The 17171-nt window shown below is 57.8% G+C and overlaps 1 protein-coding gene across 1 annotated transcript in view; it reads right to left on the reverse strand.

Moving 5' to 3' along the window:
* LOC116958153 (sodium/hydrogen exchanger 2-like) overlaps window positions 1-12196 on the reverse strand; it is a 43284-nt gene extending 31088 nt beyond the window's left edge. The window contains 4 exon segments of the mRNA XM_076055843.1: window positions 2086-2336; window positions 5065-5238; window positions 8517-8806; window positions 11583-12196. Of these exon segments, the coding sequence (XP_075911958.1) occupies window positions 2086-2336; window positions 5065-5238; window positions 8517-8806; window positions 11583-11943 (1076 nt within the window). The 5' untranslated portion in view covers window positions 11944-12196.
* Between the last annotated feature and the right edge of the window lie 4975 nt (window positions 12197-17171).

Consider the following 17171-nt stretch of genomic DNA (forward strand, 5'->3'; position numbering starts at 1 on the left):
CCTACCACTCACACTACCCCTACCACTCACACTACCCCTACCACTCGCACTACCCCTACCACTCGCACTACCCCTACCACTCGCACTACCCCTACCACTCGCACTACCCCTACCACTCACACTACCCCTACCACTCACACTACCCCTACCACTCACACTACCCCTACCACTCACACTACCCCTACCACTCACACTACCCCTACCACTCACACTACCCCTACCACTCACACTACCCCTACCACTCACACTACCCCTACCACTCACACTACCCCTACCACTCGCACTACCCCTACCACTCACACTACCCCTACCACTCACACTACCCCTACCACTCACACTACCCCTACCACTCACACTACCCCTACCACTCACACTACCCCTACCACTCACACTACCCCTACCACTCACACTACCCCTACCACTCACACTACCCCTACCACTCACACTACCCCTACCACTCGCACTACCCCTACCACTCGCACTACTCCTACCACTCGCACTACCCCTACCACTCACACTACCCCTACCACTCACACTACCCCTACCACTCACACTACCCCTACCACTCGCACTACCCCTACCACTCGCACTACCCCTACCACTCGTACTACCCCTACCACTCGCACTACCCCTACCACTCGCACTACCCCTACCACTCACACTACCCCTACCACTCACACTACCCCTACCACTCACACTACCCCTACCACTCACACTACCCCTACCACTCCACACTACCCCTACCACTCACACTACCCCTACCACTCACACTACCCCTACCACTCACACTACCCCTACCACTCACACTGCCTCTACAACCCTACCCCTACCACTCACACTACCCCTACCACTCACACTACCCCTACCACTCACACTGCCCTTACCACTCACACTATCCCTACCACTCACACTCACACTACCCCTACCACTCACACTGCCTCTACCACTCACACTACCCCTACCACTCACACTACCCCTACCACTCGCACTACCCCTACCACTCGCACTACCCCTACCACTCGCACTACCCCTACCACTCGCACTACCCCTACCACTCACACTACACCTACCACTCACACTACCCCTACCACTCACACTACCCCTACCACTCACACTACCCCTACCACTCACACTACCCCTACCACTCACACTACCCCTACCACTCACACTACCCCTACCACTCGCACTACCCCTACCACTCGCACTACCCCTACCACTCGCACTACCCCTACCAATCGCACTACCCCTACCACTCGCACTACCCCTACCACTCGCACTACCCCTACCACTCACACTACCCCTACCACTCACACTACCCCTACCACTCACACTACCCCTACCACTCACACTACCCCTACCACTCACACTACCCCTACCACTCACACTACCCCTACCACTCACACTACCCCTACCACTCACACTACCCCTACCACTCACACTACCCCTACCACTCGCACTACCCCTACCACTCGCACTACCCCTACCACTCGCACTACCCCTACCACTCGCACTACCCCTACCACTCGCACTACCCCTACCACTCACACTACCCCTACCACTCACACTACCCCTACCACTCACACTACCCCTACCACTCGCACTACCCCTACCACTCGCACTACCCCTACCACTCGCACTACCCCTACCACTCGCACTACCCCTACCACTCGCACTACCCCTACCACTCGCACTACCCCTACCACTCACACTACCCCTACCACTCACACTACCCCTACCACTCACACTACCCCTACCACTCACACTACCCCTACCACTCACACTACCCCTACCACTCCACACTACCCCTACCACTCACACTACCCCTACCACTCACACTACCCCTACCACTCACACTACCCCTACCACTCACACTGCCTCTACAACCCTACCCCTACCACTCGCACTACCCCTACCACTCGCACTACCCCTACCACTCGCACTACCCCTACCACTCGCACTACCCCTACCACTCACACTACCCCTACCACTCACACTACCCCTACCACTCACACTACCCCTACCACTCACACTACCCCTACCACTCACACTACCCCCACCACTCACCCTACCACCCACCACACTCACGCCATGATCCCCGACAGGTGGAACATCTCGGCGGTGATGTAGGAGGCGTAGCTGTAGAGGAAGACGAAGAGCGGCTCGATGACGCGGATGTGCGCGGTGAAGCGCGTGGTGAGGGCGGCCAGCAGGCCGTAGACCACGCCCACGGCGATGCCGCCCAGCCCCACCACGAAGAACTTGGCCACGCCCAGGGCAAAGTCGCTCGCCGAGATCACCGCCATGGCACAGAGGGCCGCGTACAGCTGGTAGAGCACCTGGCGGCAGTGACGGCGGCGGTGGGGAGAGAGAGGGGAGAGTGGGGAGAGTGAGTGGGGAGAGAGTGGGGAAGGTGGGGAGAGAGTGGGGAGGGTGGGGAGAGAGTGAGTGGGGAGAGAGTGGGGAGGGTGGGGAGGGTGGGGAGAGAGTGGGGAGAGAGTGGGGAGAGTGAGTGGGGAGTGAGTGGGGAGAGAGAGGGGAGAGAGTGGGGAGAGTGTGGAGAGAGAGTGGGGAGTGAGTGGGGAGAGAGTGGGGAGGGTGGGGAGAGAGTGGGGAGAGAGTGGGGAGAGTGAGTGGGGAGTGAGTGGGGAGAGAGAGGGGAGAGAGTGGGGAGAGTGTGGAGAGAGAGTGGGGAGTGAGTGGGGAGAGAGTGGGGAGAGAGTGGGGAGAGTGTGGAGAGAGAGTGGGGAGTGAGTGGGGAGAGAGTGGGGAGAGGGTGGGGAGAGAGAGTGGGGAGAGTGAGTGGGGAGTGAGTGGGGAGAGAGTGGGGAGAGTAGGGAGAGGGTGGGGAGAGTGAGTGGGGAGAGTGAGTGGGGAGTGAGTGGGGAGTGAGTGGGGAGAGAGTGGGGAGAGGGTGGGGAGAGGGTGGGGAGAGTGAGTGGGGAGAATGGGGAGAGTGAGTGGGGAGAGTGAGTGGGGAGAGAGTGGGGAGTGAGTGGGGAGAGGGTGGGGAGAGAGTGGGGAGAGAGTGGGGAGAGAGTGGGGAGAGGGTGGGGAGAGTGAGTGGGGAGAGAGTGGGGAGAGGGTGAGTGGGGAGAGTGAGTGGGGAGAGAGTGGGGAGAGAGTGGGGAGTGAGTGGGGAGAGAGTGGGGAGAGAGTGGGGAGAGAGTGGGGAGAGGGTGGGGAGAGTGAGTGGGGAGAGAGTGGAGAGAGAGTGGGGAGAGTGAGTGGGGAGAGTGAGTGGGGAGTGAGTGTGGGGAGTGAGTGGGGAGTGAGTGGGGAGAGTGGGGAGAGTGAGTGGGGAGAGAGTGGGGAGAGGGTGGGGAGAGTGAGTGGGGAGAGAGTGGAGAGAGAGTGGGGAGAGTGAGTGGGGAGAGTGAGTGGGGAGTGAGTGTGGGGAGTGAGTGGGGAGTGAGTGGGGAGAGTGGGGAGAGTGAGTGGGGAGAGTGGGGAGAGAGTGGGGAGAGAGTGGGGAGAGGGTGGGGAGAGGGTGGGGAGAGTGAGTGGGGAATGAGTGGGGAGAGGGTGGGGAGAGAGTGGGGAGAGAGTGGGGAGAGTGAGTGGGGAGAGTGAGTGGGGAGTGAGTGGGGAGAGAGTGGGGAAAGGGTGGGGAGAGGGTGGGGAGAGAGTGAGGAGAGAGTGGGGAGAGTGAGTGGGGAGTGAGTGGGGAGAGAGTGGGGAGAGTGAGTGGGGAGAGGGTGGGGACAGTGGAGTGGGGAGAGAGTGGGGAGAGAGTGGGAGAGAGTGGGGAGTGAGTGGGGAGAGGGTGGGGAGAGAGTGGGGGGAGAGTGGGGAGAAGTGGGGAGAGAGTGGGGAGAGGGTGGGGAGAGAGTGGGGAGAGGGTGGGGAGAGAGTGGGGAGAGTGAGTGGGGAGAGTGAGTGGGGAGAGGGTGGGGAGAGAGTGGGGAGTGAGAGTGGGGAGAGAGTGGGGAGAGGGTGGGGAGAGGGTGGGGAGAGTGAGTGGGGAGAGAGTGGGGAGAGTGAGTGGGGAGTGAGTGGGGAGAGGGTGGGGAGAGCGTGGGGAGTGAGAGTGGGGAGAGGGTGGGGAGAGGGTGGGGAGAGTGAGTGGGGAGAGTGAGTGGGGAGAATGAGTGGGGAGAGTGAGTGGGGAGAGGGTGGGGAGAGCGTGGGGAGTGAGAGTGGGGAGTGAGTGGGGAGAGAGTGGGGAGAGGGTGGGGAGTGAGAGTGGGGAGTGAGTGGGGAGAGATAGGGAGAGTGGGGAGAGGGTGGGGAGAGTGAGTGGGGAGAGAGTGGGGAGCGAGTGGGGAGAGAGTGGGGAGAGAGAGTGGGGACAGTGAGTGGGGAGAGTGAGTGGGGAGAGTGAGTGGGGAGAGTGAGTGGGGAGCGAGTGGGGAGAGAGTGGGGAGAGAGAGTGGGGACAGTGAGTGGGGAGAGTGAGTGGGGAGAGTGAGTGGGGAGTGAGAGTGGGGAGTGAGTGGGGAGCGGGTGGGGAGCGAGTGGGGAGAGCAAGTGGGGAGAGTGAGGAGAGTGAGTGGGGAGAGTGAGTGGGGAGAGTGAGTGGGGAGAGTGAGTGGGGAGAGTGAGTGGGGAGAGTGAGTGGGGAGAGAGTCGGGAGAGTGAGTGGGGAGAGAGTCGGGAGAGTGAGTGGGAAGAGTGAGTGGGGAGAGTGAGTGGGGAGAGTAAGTGGGGAGAGAGTCGGGAGAGTGAGTGGGGAGAGAGTCGGGAGAGTGAGTGGGGAGAGTGAGTGGGGAGAGTGAGTGGGGAGAGTGAGTAGGGAGTGAGTGGGGAGTGAGAGTGGGGAGTGAGTGGGGAGAGGGTGGGGAGCGAGTGGGGAGAGAGAGTGGGGAGAGTGAGTGGGGAGAGTGAGTGGGGAGAGTGAGTGGGGAGAGTGAGTGGGGAGAGTGAGTGGGGAGAGTGAGTGGGGAGAGTGAGTGGGGAGAGTGAGTGGGGAGAGTGAGTGGGAAGAGTGAGTGGGGAGAGTGAGTGGGGAGAGTAAGTGGGGAGAGAGTCGGGAGAGTGAGTAGGGAGTGAGTGGGGAGAGTGAGTAGGGAGAGAGTGGGGAGTGAGAGTGGGGAGCGAGCGGAGTGGGGAGCACCGGGCACTCACCACGGTGACAGCGTCGTTGAGCAGCGACTCCCCGAACACGAGGATGTAGAGCTGCTCATTGACGTGGATCTCCTCGAACACAGCCAGCACCGCCACCGGGTCCACGGCGGAGATGAGGGCGCCGAACAGCAGATTCTGGAGCAGGGACACGTCGGCCAGGCCAAACGCCGGGACCTGGGGGGGGAGACACACGGGGAGACACACGGGGAGACACGGGGGGTGACACGGGGGGGAGGGGGGGGGAGACATGGGGGGGGGGGAGACACACGGGGAGACACACGGGGAGACACGGGGGGGGGGGGGGAGACACACGGGGAGACACGGGGAGGGGGGGAGACACACGGGGAGACACGGGGGGGAAGAGACACACGGGGGAGACATACGGGGAGACACACGGGGAGACACGGGGGGGGGGGAGACACACACGGAGACACGGGGAGGAGGGGAGACACACGGGGAGACACACACGGAGACACGGGGAGGGGGGGAGACACACGGGGAGACACACGGGGAGACACGGGGGGGGGGAGACACACGGGGGAGACATACGGGGAGACACACGGGGAGACACGGGGGGGGGGAGACACACACGGAGACACGGGGAGGAGGGGAGACACACGGGGAGACACACACGGAGACACGGGGAGGGGGGGAGACACACGGGGAGACACACGGGGAGACACGGGGGGGGGGGAGACACACGGGGGAGACATACGGGGAGACACACGGGGAGACACGGGGGGGGGGAGACACACACGGAGACACGGGGAGGAGGGGAGACACACGGGGAGACACACACGGAGACACGGGGAGGGGGGGAGACACACGGGGAGACACACGGGGAGACACGGGGGGGGGGAGACACACGGGGAGACACGGGGAGGGGGGGAGACACATGAAGACGGGGGGGAGAGACACACGGAGGAGACACACAGGGAGACACATGGCACACGAGGGGCTGGGTGGCCAGGAACACGTCTACCCGGCCGGCTGCCTTTTTCTAAAATGAGTACCACCACCAGGTACTCGGTTGAGGCTGAGTCGACCTAGACCCAGGACCGGTTCAGATAATCATCATGGGTGATGACCGTGAGTCGGAATCGAACCCGGGTCGCCAGGTTCATAGCACAGCGTAGCGCTAACAGCTACACCACCACTCCCCACCACACTCACAGACACACAACAACAACCGCCATTCGTCACTAGGTGGCGGTGACGTCACCACGACGCTTGTGCCAGGCCATGTGCACCTTGAGGCCACGTGAAGTGTCGAACGCCCGCTGGCAGGAGGTCACGGGGCAGACCCAAGTGCCACGGGTCGACTGACTGAGATGACTGAGATGACTGGCTGATGCACCACCTGTGCCCCCTACTGTGCCAACCTGCTGTGCTTTAGCCACCCGGCGCTCCGCTCGTTGTTGTGAGCGTCGCTCCTCCGCCCTCCGTTGTTGTTGGAGGGTGACTGCCTCCAACTGCCCAGTAGCGTCCTTCACGAGCCTTCTCCACAGAGGCCAATCTTGACACCGCTGGTATCAGTCATCGGCAAGTCCACTCAGCTCCACGTCCTCCTGTACCACATCACTCCATCTCTTCTCTAGCCCGTGCCGCGCCCGTCTAGCCCCCTCGATCCGGCCGAACAAAAGCTGTGGCTGGGCATGCGGGCTACATGACCCAGCCAACGCAGCCTTGCCCGCGGGAGGTGCTCACCGATGGGACTTTGCCCAGATCTTTCAAGGATTTGTGAGCTCCTCACACAATCCAGCCTGGTTAACCCCAGGATGGATCGTAGGCAGGCCAGCCTAAATGTTTCCAACCGGCGAAGATGCTCCATTAAAGGGGTCCACGTTTCGCAAGCGTAGAGAAGGGAGGGAATGACCGTGGCCGAGAAGACCTGAAGCTTCGTGCGGAGCGAAAGACCAGGTATCTTCCACACAGCGTTACGCAGCTGATGAAAAGATAATGCCGCTCGACTGATTCGGAGTGAGACCTTTGCTGTCAAACCGGAGCCAGTCATGAGCACACTGCCCAGGTATGGATAACTCTCCACTCTCTCCACAACTGCCTCATCACTGATTGGGAGTTGTGGGGTGGAGTGTGTGATGGTACAAAATACCCAGAAAGGTGCTTCGTTTTGGTGGGGCTGATGGTAAGGCCCCACCTCTCCTCTTGAGTGAGTATCAATCACCAGATCATCAGCATACATAACATGGTTGACCTATAAGGAGCCATCCCTTAACCGCACCCGGGCATCGATCAGCCTCCCATTGTATCTGTGTCAGATGGAAATTCCTCGGGTACAGCCATGGAAGGCTTCACGAACTACGTAGTCGTAGTTTTACACAAACATACACGTATACACACACATACGTATATACACACAGACACACACAACACACGCATACACACACATGTATACACAGACACATATGCACGCACACACACACACGTATACAGATACACACAGACACACACACACAGACACACAGACACACACGTGTGCACGCACCCATAAACCAGCGCTGGGCGGCTGTGTTAATGGGCTACTGTGAACCGCACCTCTGTGCTTGACAGGGGGTGTGGAAGCTTAACAACGCCCACTGCAACAGCATCCACACTACAATAGCAAGACAAAGACAAATATCCCCCGTATAGCCTGTAACGGACTGTTGGGGCAAGTGCTGTTAGCGAGTAGCAGCACCTATGAAGGCTACCGGCACTGTGGCACACGAGGGGGTGGGTGGCCAGCACCACGCCCGGCCGCCTTTGTTTCCCCAGTGGTGACGTTTACTACACTACACCGCTACACCAGGTACTCATTTGAGGCTGAGTCGACCTAGGGATCGGTTCAGATAATCGGCATCACTGGTGTTGGCCGTGAGCGGGAATCGAACTCAGGTTGCCGGGTTCATAGCGCAGCGCGCCAACCACTACACTACCGCTGCCCACACAGACACACACAGACACACACGTAGACACAAGATCTCCCGTGTAGCCTTTCAGTCTGTTGTTGGGGTAGTAGCAGCACCTATCAAGGGGGTGGGTGGCCAGCACCACGCCCGCCAACCTTTGTCTCGCTCGTGCAGGAGGAGGTCACGGGACAGACCCAGCAGGTGCCATGGGTTGACTGCTGTGCCAGGCTAAGTGCACAAGGAGGAGGTCACGGGACAGACCCAGGTGCCATGGGTTGGTTTTTGTGCCAGGCTAGGTGCAGGAGGTCATGGGACAGACTCGGATGCCATCAGTTTACTGCTGTGCCAGGCTAGGTGTAGTAGGAGGAGGTCACGGGATAGACCCAGGTGCCATGGGTTGACTGAGATGACTGACAGATGGTTCCCACACACTCACCACACACTCACTACTCTACCCTACCCACCACACACTCGCCACCTTACCCACCACACACTCGCCACCCTTGCCACCACACACCCCACCCTATCCCTCACCACCCTCACCTGGCAGATGGCGTAGAGCGAGAAGGCGATCCCGAAGGCGTTCCAAAGGGTGCCCACCAGAGCGTACCACAGGATGGTGCCCACGTTCTCGAAGAAGGGCCGGATGGGCATGAAGTAGCCGGCGTCGAGCACGATGGGCGGCAGCAGGTAGAAGAAGAAGACGTCGGTGCTCATGACGGGCGGCGACTGCTCGCGCGCCACCAGGATGATCATGCCCACGAGGAGGCCCACCACGATCAGCAGGCAGCTCTCGGGCACCAGCGACGACACCTTCGGCGCCAGGTGGAAGCCTGCGCGCGGGGCGAGAGCGAGCGTCGGGCCGGCGCTGCCCCCGAGCCCCGAGCACCCGGGGTTCGGCTCCCCCGCCGGTGGTGGCGGCCGTCCGAACCGGTTGACCCCGGGGGGCCTCGTCCCCCACGCAAGTTTACACCGGGGAGACAAAGGCGGCCGAGCGTGGCGCTCACTGGCCACCCACCACCGCCCTTCTGTGGCTGTGTGCGCCACAGTGCCGGCCTACTAACAGCGCTGGCCTCCAACAGTCTGCTGCAGGCTACGCGGAGCGATGGTGCGGGTGAGGCTCATAGAACTAAAGCTCCTCTCCCATAGGGTTCAATGTTAATCACTGAGGCCCACAGAACCAGACTAAAGCTCCTCTCCCATAGGGTTCAATGTTAATCACTGAGGCTCAGAACCAGACTAAAGCTCCTCTCCCATAGGGTTCAATGTTAATCACTGAGGCTCACAGAACCAGACTAAAGCTCCTCTCCCATAGGGTTCAATGTTAATCACTGAGGCTCACAGAACCAGACTAAAGCTCCTCTCCCATAGGGTTCAATGTTAATCACTGAGGCTCACAGAACCAGACTAAAGCTCCTCTCCCATAGGGTTCAATGTTAATCACTGAGGCTCACAGAACCAGACTAAAGCTCCTCTCCCATAGGGTTCAATGTTAATCACTGAGGCCCACAGAACCAGACTAAAGCTCCTCTCCCATAGGGTTCAATGTTAATCACTGAGGCCCACAGAACCAGACTAAAGCTCCTCTCCCATAGGGTTCAATGTTAATCACTGAGGCTCACAGAACCAGACTAAAGCTCCTCTCCCATAGGGTTCAATGTTAATCACTGAGGCTCACAGAACCAGACTAAAGCTCCTCTCCCATAGGGTTCAATGTTAATCACTGAGGCCCACAGAACCAGACTAAAGCTCCTCTCCCATAGGGTTCAATGTTAATCACTGAGGCTCACAGAACGAGACTAAAGCTCCTCTCCCATAGGGTTCAATGTTAATCACTGAGGCTCACAGAACCAGACTAAAGCTCCTCTCCCATAGGGTTCAATGTTAATCACTGAGGCTCACAGAACCAGACTAAAGCTCCTCTCCCATAGGGTTCAATGTTAATCACTGAGGCTCACAGAACCAGACTAAAGCTCCTCTCCCATAGGGTTCAATGTTAATCACTGAGGCCCACAGAACCAGACTAAAGCTCCTCTCCCATAGGGTTCAATGTTAATCACTGAGGCTCACAGAACGAGACTAAAGCTCCTCTCCCATAGGGTTCAATGTTAATCACTGAGGCCCACAGAACGAGACTAAAGCTCCTCTCCCATAGGGTTCAATGTTAATCACTGAGGCCCACAGAACCAGACTAAAGCTCCTCTCCCATAGGGTTCAATGTTAATCACTGAGGCTCAGAACCAGACTAAAGCTCCTCTCCCATAGGGTTCAATGTTAATCACTGAGGCTCACAGAACCAGACTAAAGCTCCTCTCCCATAGGGTTCAATGTTAATCACTGAGGCTCACAGAACCAGACTAAAGCTCCTCTCCCATAGGGTTCAATGTTAATCACTGAGGCCCACAGAACCATACTAAAGCTCCTCTCCCATAGGGTTCAATGTTAATCACTGAGGCCCACAGAACCAGACTAAAGCTCCTCTCCCATAGGGTTCAATGTTAATCACTGAGGCTCACAGAGCCAGACTAAAGCTCCTCTCCCATAGGGTTCAATGTTAATCACTGAGGCCCACAGAACGAGACTAAAGCTCCTCTCCCATAGGGTTCAATGTTAATCACTGAGGCCCACAGAACCAGACTAAAGCTCCTCTCCCATAGGGTTCAATGTTAATCACTGAGGCTCAGAACCAGACTAAAGCTCCTCTCCCATAGGGTTCAATGTTAATCACTGAGGCTCACAGAACCAGACTAAAGCTCCTCTCCCATAGGGTTCAATGTTAATCACTGAGGCTCACAGAACCAGACTAAAGCTCCTCTCCCATAGGGTTCAATGTTAATCACTGAGGCCCACAGAACCAGACTAAAGCTCCTCTCCCATAGGGTTCAATGTTAATCACTGAGGCTCACAGAACCAGACTAAAGCTCCTCTCCCATAGGGTTCAATGTTAATCACTGAGGCTCACAGAGACAAAATAAGGCTCCCTCCCATAGGCTTAGGTGGTTTAAGTGAATGGTGGGTGGGCGGCTGAGTGAATGGTGGGCGAGTGAGTGGGTGAGTGAGTGGGTGAGTAAGTGGGTGGGTGAGTGAGTGAATGAGTTGGTGAGTGAGTGAATGAGTTGGTGAGTGAGTGGGTGGGTGAGTGAGCGAATGACTTGGTGAGTGAGTGAATTAGTTGGTGAGTGAGTGGGTGGGTGAGTGGGTGGGTGAGTGAGTGGGTGAGTGAGTGGGTGGATGAGTGAATGAGTTGGTGAGTGAGTGGGTGAGTGAGTGACTGAGTGGGTGAGTGGGTGAATGAGTGGGCGGGTGGGTAAGTGGGTGAGTGAGTAGGTGAGTGAGTGACTGAGTGAGTGGGTGAATGAGTGGGTGGGTAAGTGGGTGAGTAGGTGGGTGAGTGAGTGGCTGAGTGAGTGGGTCGCTGAGCGGCTGAGTGAGTGGGTGGGTGACTGAGTGGCTGACTGAGTGAGTGGCTCACTGACTGAGTGGCTGACTGATTGAGTGACTGAGTGAGCGACTGAGCGGGTGCGACTCGACCGAGTGTTGGCCCGGCGTGGCTCACAACAGAGCGCAGGCCCCAGCGGGGGGTCTCGCATCGTCTCTCCCCTTCCTCACCCATCTTGGCGAGCGAGGCGAGCAGGATCCACAGCGTGATCTCGAACGGGACCTGCACGTGGGCGTAGTCGAGGCTCACCACGTGGATCCCGCCACCGTGACCCGCGTCGACGTGACCCGCGTCGCCGTGACCCGCATCGCCGTGACCCGCGTCCCCGGGCCCCGGGGTCGCCTGCGGCGGCGAGTCCAGGCGAGGCCGAGGCGTTTGCGCGGACGCCGGGGAGGCGTAGGCCGCGATAACGATCGTGGGCAGGGCGATGATGATGATGGTGGTGGCCATGGATGCGAGGTGGAGGCGGTGGTGGTTGTGGTGGAGGCTCGACGAGGTAGACGACGGCGGTGGAGAGGTGAGAGTCGCCATCTCCTCGCACTCCCCGCGGGACGAGGAGAGAGAGGGGAGAGAGCGAGCGCGGTGCCGCCCTGGAGGTTCGCTCCCCGTGTGGTGGAGGTGGAGCGGTGGTGAGCGCGGTGCGCGTGTGTGTGGGAATGTCTGTGTGTCTGTGTGTGTGCGTCTGTGTGTGTGTGCGTCTGTGTGTGTGTGTGGGGGGTGTGTGTCTGTGGGTGTGTGTGTGTCTGTGGGTGTGTGTGTGTCTGTGTGTGTCTGTGTGTGTGTGGGGGTGTGTATATGTATGTGTGGGGGTGTGTGTGGGGGTGTGTGTGGGTGTGTCTGTGTGTGTGTGGGAATGTCTGTGTGTGGGGGTGTGTGTGTCTGTGTGTGTCTGTGTATGTTTCTGTAGGAATGTCTGTATGTGTGTGTCTGTGTGTGTCTGTCTGTGTGTCTGTGTGGGTGTGTGTGGGAATGTATGTGTGGGTCTGTGTGTGTGTCTGTGTATGTGTCTGTAGGAATGTCTGTGTGTGTGTGGGTGTGTGTGTGTGGCCACGTGGAATGTTCGAACGCTCACTGCAGAGGAGAGGCTGCCACTCCTCTGTCGGGAGCTGGACCGGTACCGCCTGGATCTATGCGGCATTCAGGAGGTCCGGTGGACCGGCTCTGGCTCCTGCCACCATGAGGGGTGGACAGTCCTCTACTCGGGGCAGCAGACTGCCAAACAACAGGGTGTGGGTCTTCTTTTGAACAAAAGAATGAAGGGGGCGTGGGAGCGTGGCGGTGAGGTGTGGGAAGCTGTAAGCCCCAGGCTACTTTGGGCTCGCCTTCCCATCAACCGGAGGCGAGGAATGGTGGTCGTGGTTACTTATGCCCCCACCGAAGATGAACATCCGTGGAGGGATGCAGGCAAAGCCGATGAGTCAGATGCCTTCTATGACCTCCTGTCACAGGTGCTGGCTAAAGTGGCCCCTCGGGATAGAGTCATCATGTTGGGTGACTTCAATGCCCGAGTTGGTCATGATACTGGCACCTGGTCTGGAGTGATTGGAGGGCATGGGCCAGATCAGCTCAATAACAATGGTAGGAGGCTGCTAGATTTTTGTGCAGCCCATGGGCTTGTAATTACCAACACGCTGTTCCGGCATCGGCGCATCCACACAACATCATGGATGCATGCCGGGTCCAAGCAAGAACATCTGCTGGACTACATAGTGACGGACCAGCGAATGCGAGCCCATGTCCTTGACACCAGGACCTACCGTGGAGCTGATCTGCCCTCTGACCATCGACTAGTCATCTGTAAGATGCGCCTGCCATTCTTCCACTCCGGTGGTGGGTGTACACCCAGGACCCCATTCCAACCTAAAGTGGCCTGGTCTCAGTTATCTGATGAAAGTTGCAAGCGAGAATTTCATCATCGCTTGCGGCTGGGATTGGCATCGTCCCCGACTCCTCCTGATGTCGAGGGTAAATGGGCGAGGTTTAGGACTGTGACTCATGCAGCTGCAATGGCTGCTTTGGGTACGCGGTCCAGACCTCCCCAGACACCCTGGATGACAGAGGAGTTGTTCAGGATGGTTGAGAAAAAGCGACAGGCCCACTGTCATCGGCTACAGAATCCCACGTCAGAGAATGAGGAGGCTTACCGCAGCCTTCGCTCGGAGGTTCGGAGAGCCGTGAGGCGCTGCAAGGATGGGTGGTGGTCGCGGGTTGCTGAGGAGATGGAGTCTGCCTCAGTGGCCCGTGATCACAAATCGCTATTTAACTCCATCAAAAAAGTAACCTGCAGCGCCACACCTATTACCATCATTAGGGGAAAAAACGGTGATCCAATTTCCGACCCCCAGGAACAGGTTCGCAGATTTGCTGAGCATTTCTGTGAGGTCCTGGGGGAGGGAAAATCCCACAGCCAGGAAAACATCGTGGCACAAAGTGAGGATGACCCTGCTGAGGCTGCGGTGCCTCAAATATTGGATGAAGTCACCCCCTGTGAGTGGCTGGCTGAGGTGCCATCTGCTGAGGAAGTATTGAAGGCGATCCGGAGTCTGAGACCAGGAAAGGCAGCGGGCAGAGATGATCTCCCAAGCGAAATGCTGAGGGAGGGTGGCGTTTGTGCACAGACTGCCCTATATGACATCATAACAACAGTCTGGACCACTGGACGGGTTCCGCAGGATTGGAAGGATGCCCTGGTGGTCCCCCTTTTTAAGAAGGGGGACCGCACAGACTGTAACAACTACAGGGGCATCTCACTCCTCAGTGTGCCGGGAAAGGTCCTGGCAAGGATTATTCAGCATCGCCTTGCCAGGCACGCTGAGGAGAGGCTTGCGGAGCCCCAATGCGGTTTCAGGAAAGGGCGGTCCTGCACAGATGCCATATTTTCTGTCCGTCTGCTACAGCAGAGGTGTAGGGAATTCCAACAAGACCTACATCTCTGCTTTATTGACCTGGTCAAGGCCTATGATACCATCAGTAGGCCTGGGCTCTGGGTCGTTCTTCGTGCTTTTGGAGTACCTGACCCTCTGCTCACGATCATTAAGGACCTTCATGATGGTGAGCGGGCCCGGGTAAAACTACGTGGCCGGGAGTCAGAGCCATTCCCTGTACACCTTGGGGTGCGACAGGGATGTCCTCTGGCTCCCACATTATTTAACATCTATTTTGACCACGTAGTTCGTGAAGCCTTCAATAGCTGTACCGGGGGAATCTCCATATGGTACAGATATAATGGGAGGCTAATCGATGCCCGGGTGCGGTCAAGGGATGGCTCCCTATTGCTCAACCACGTTATGTATGCTGATGACTTGGTAATAGCTGCTCAGTCAGAGGAGGAGTTGCAGACGCTGCTGCTGAGACTGGAGCGTGCCACTAAGAGGTGGGGCCTTACCATCAGCCCCACCAAAACTAAGCACCTGCCTGGGTATTTTGTACCATCGGACACTCCACCCCCACAACTCCCAATCGGTGATGGGGCAGTTGTGGAGAGAGTGGAGAGTTTCCCATACCTGGGCAGTGTGCTTATGACTGGCTCCAGTTTAACAGCAGAGGTCTCACTCCGAATCAGTCGAGCGGCAATATCTTTTCATCGGTTGCGTAACGCTGTGTGGAAGCTACCTGGTCTGTCGCTCCGCACTAAGCTTCAGGTCTTCTCGGCCACGGTCATTCCCTCCCTTCTCTACGCTTGCGAAACGTGGACCCCCCTAATGGAACATCTTCGCCGGTTAGAAACATTTAGGCTGACCTGCCTACGATCCATCCTGGGTTTAACCAGACTGGATTGTGTGAGGAGCTCACAAATCCTTGAAAGATCTGGGCAGGGTCCCATCGGTGAGCTCCTCCGGCAGGCAAGGCTGCGATGGCTGGGTCATGTAGCCCGCATGCCCAGCCACCGCATGCCGAAACAGCTTTTGTTTGGCCGGATTGAGGGGGCTAAGCGGGCGCGGCACGGGCTAGAGAGGAGATGGAGTGATGTGGTACAGGAGGACGTGGAGCTGAGTGGACTTGCCGATGACTGGTACCAGCGGTGTCAAGATCGGCCTCTGTGGAGGAGGCTCGTGAAGGATGCTACTGGGCAGTTGGAGGCAGTCGCCCTCCAACAACAACGGAGGGCGGAGGAGCGACGCTCACAACAGCGAGCGGAGCGCCGGGTGGCTAAAGCACAGCAGGTTGGCACAGTAGGGGGCACAGGTGGTGCATCAGCCAGTCATCTCAGTCATCTCAGTCAGTCGACCCGTGGCACCTGGGTCTGCCCCGTGACCTCCTGCCAGCGGGCGTTCGACACTTCACGTGGCCTCAGGGTGCACATAGCCTGGCACAAGCGTCGTGGTGACGTCACCGCCACTTAGTGGCGAATGGCGGTTGTTGTTGTTGTTGTGTGTGTAGGAATGTCTGTATGTGTGTGTCTGTATGTGTGTGTCTGTGTGTGTGGGGGTATGTGTCTGTGAGTATGTGTGTGTGTGTGCACAGTAGGGGGCACAGGTGGTGCATCAGCCAGTCATCTCAGTCAGTCGACCCGTGGCACCTGGGTCTGCCCCGTGACCTCCTGCCAGCGGGCGTTCGACACTTTACGTGGCCTCAGGGTGCACACAGCCTGGCACAAGCGTCGTGGTGACGTCACCGCCACTTAGTGGCGAATGGCGGTTGTTGTTGTGTCTGTGTGGTTGTTGTGTCTGTGTGGGTGTGTGTCTGTGGGTGGGTGTGTGTGTCTGTGTGTATGTGTGGGCGGTAGTGTAGCGGTTAGCGCGCTGCGCTACGAACCTGGCGACCCGGGTTCGATTCCCGCTCACGGCCAACATCAGTGACGATTATCTGAACCGGTCCTGGGCCTCCCCTAGGTCGACTCAGCCTCAAATGAGTACCTAGTGCGGTGTGTTAACATCGCCACTGGGGAGACAAAGGCGGTCGGGCGTGGTGCTGGCCACCCACCCCCTCGTGTACCATTCCGGCCTTCATCTTTGGCTATTTCGGTAAAGTCACCACAACACCAAGTGGCCTTCTTCAGGTGAAAGGAACAGACCTGTCGGGACGACAGAGCTCTATATCTATTCCATGCTTGTCATCAAACCTAAGATCCCACTGAGCGAGCTGGCCATCACGAATGATAGCTCAGTCACGTGGCTGATATCATCATCACCACCACGTGGACATTCATATCAGCAGACAAACTCTCTAAACTCGTGGTGACTTTGATTCTTAATGTGTAGGGGAGAAGCCGGAGAGAACAATCAATGCAGGAAGAGGAGAGACGCAGACTCCAAATATACAGCAGCAGGCATCTTCAGTGTCGGGATTGAACCCAAAACCTCCTGCATACCAGGCGAGGTAGTTAACATCTCAACATCGAATCCACGACCTCCTGCATACCAAGCGAGGTAGTTAACATCTCAACATCGAATCCACGACCTCCTACATACCAGGCGAGGTAGTTAACATCTCAACATCGAATCCACGGCCTCCTGCATACCAGGCGAGGTAGTTAACATCTCAATATCGAATCCAAGACCTCCTGCATACCAAGCGAGGTCGTTAACATCTCAACATCGAATCCACAAGGTGGTTAACGTCTCCTTGTCATCTTGAATCGCCAAAGTAATGTTTAGTTGCGAATTAAAATTCCTCCAGGCGAATGTTGATCGCCTCACTTATAAATATACGTGCAGAGTGACACTCTAGTGATGTGTGTCTCTGTGTGTCCCTGTGTGTGTCTGTGTGTATCTGTGCGTCTCTGTGTGTCTCTGTGTTTGTGTGTGTGTCTCTGTGTT

Source organism: Petromyzon marinus, chromosome 73, assembly GCF_048934315.1.
Source record: "Petromyzon marinus isolate PM22_M1 ecotype Great Lakes invasive population chromosome 73, UKy_Petmar_22M1.pri1.0, whole genome shotgun sequence".
NCBI lineage: Eukaryota > Metazoa > Chordata > Hyperoartia > Petromyzontiformes > Petromyzontidae > Petromyzon > Petromyzon marinus.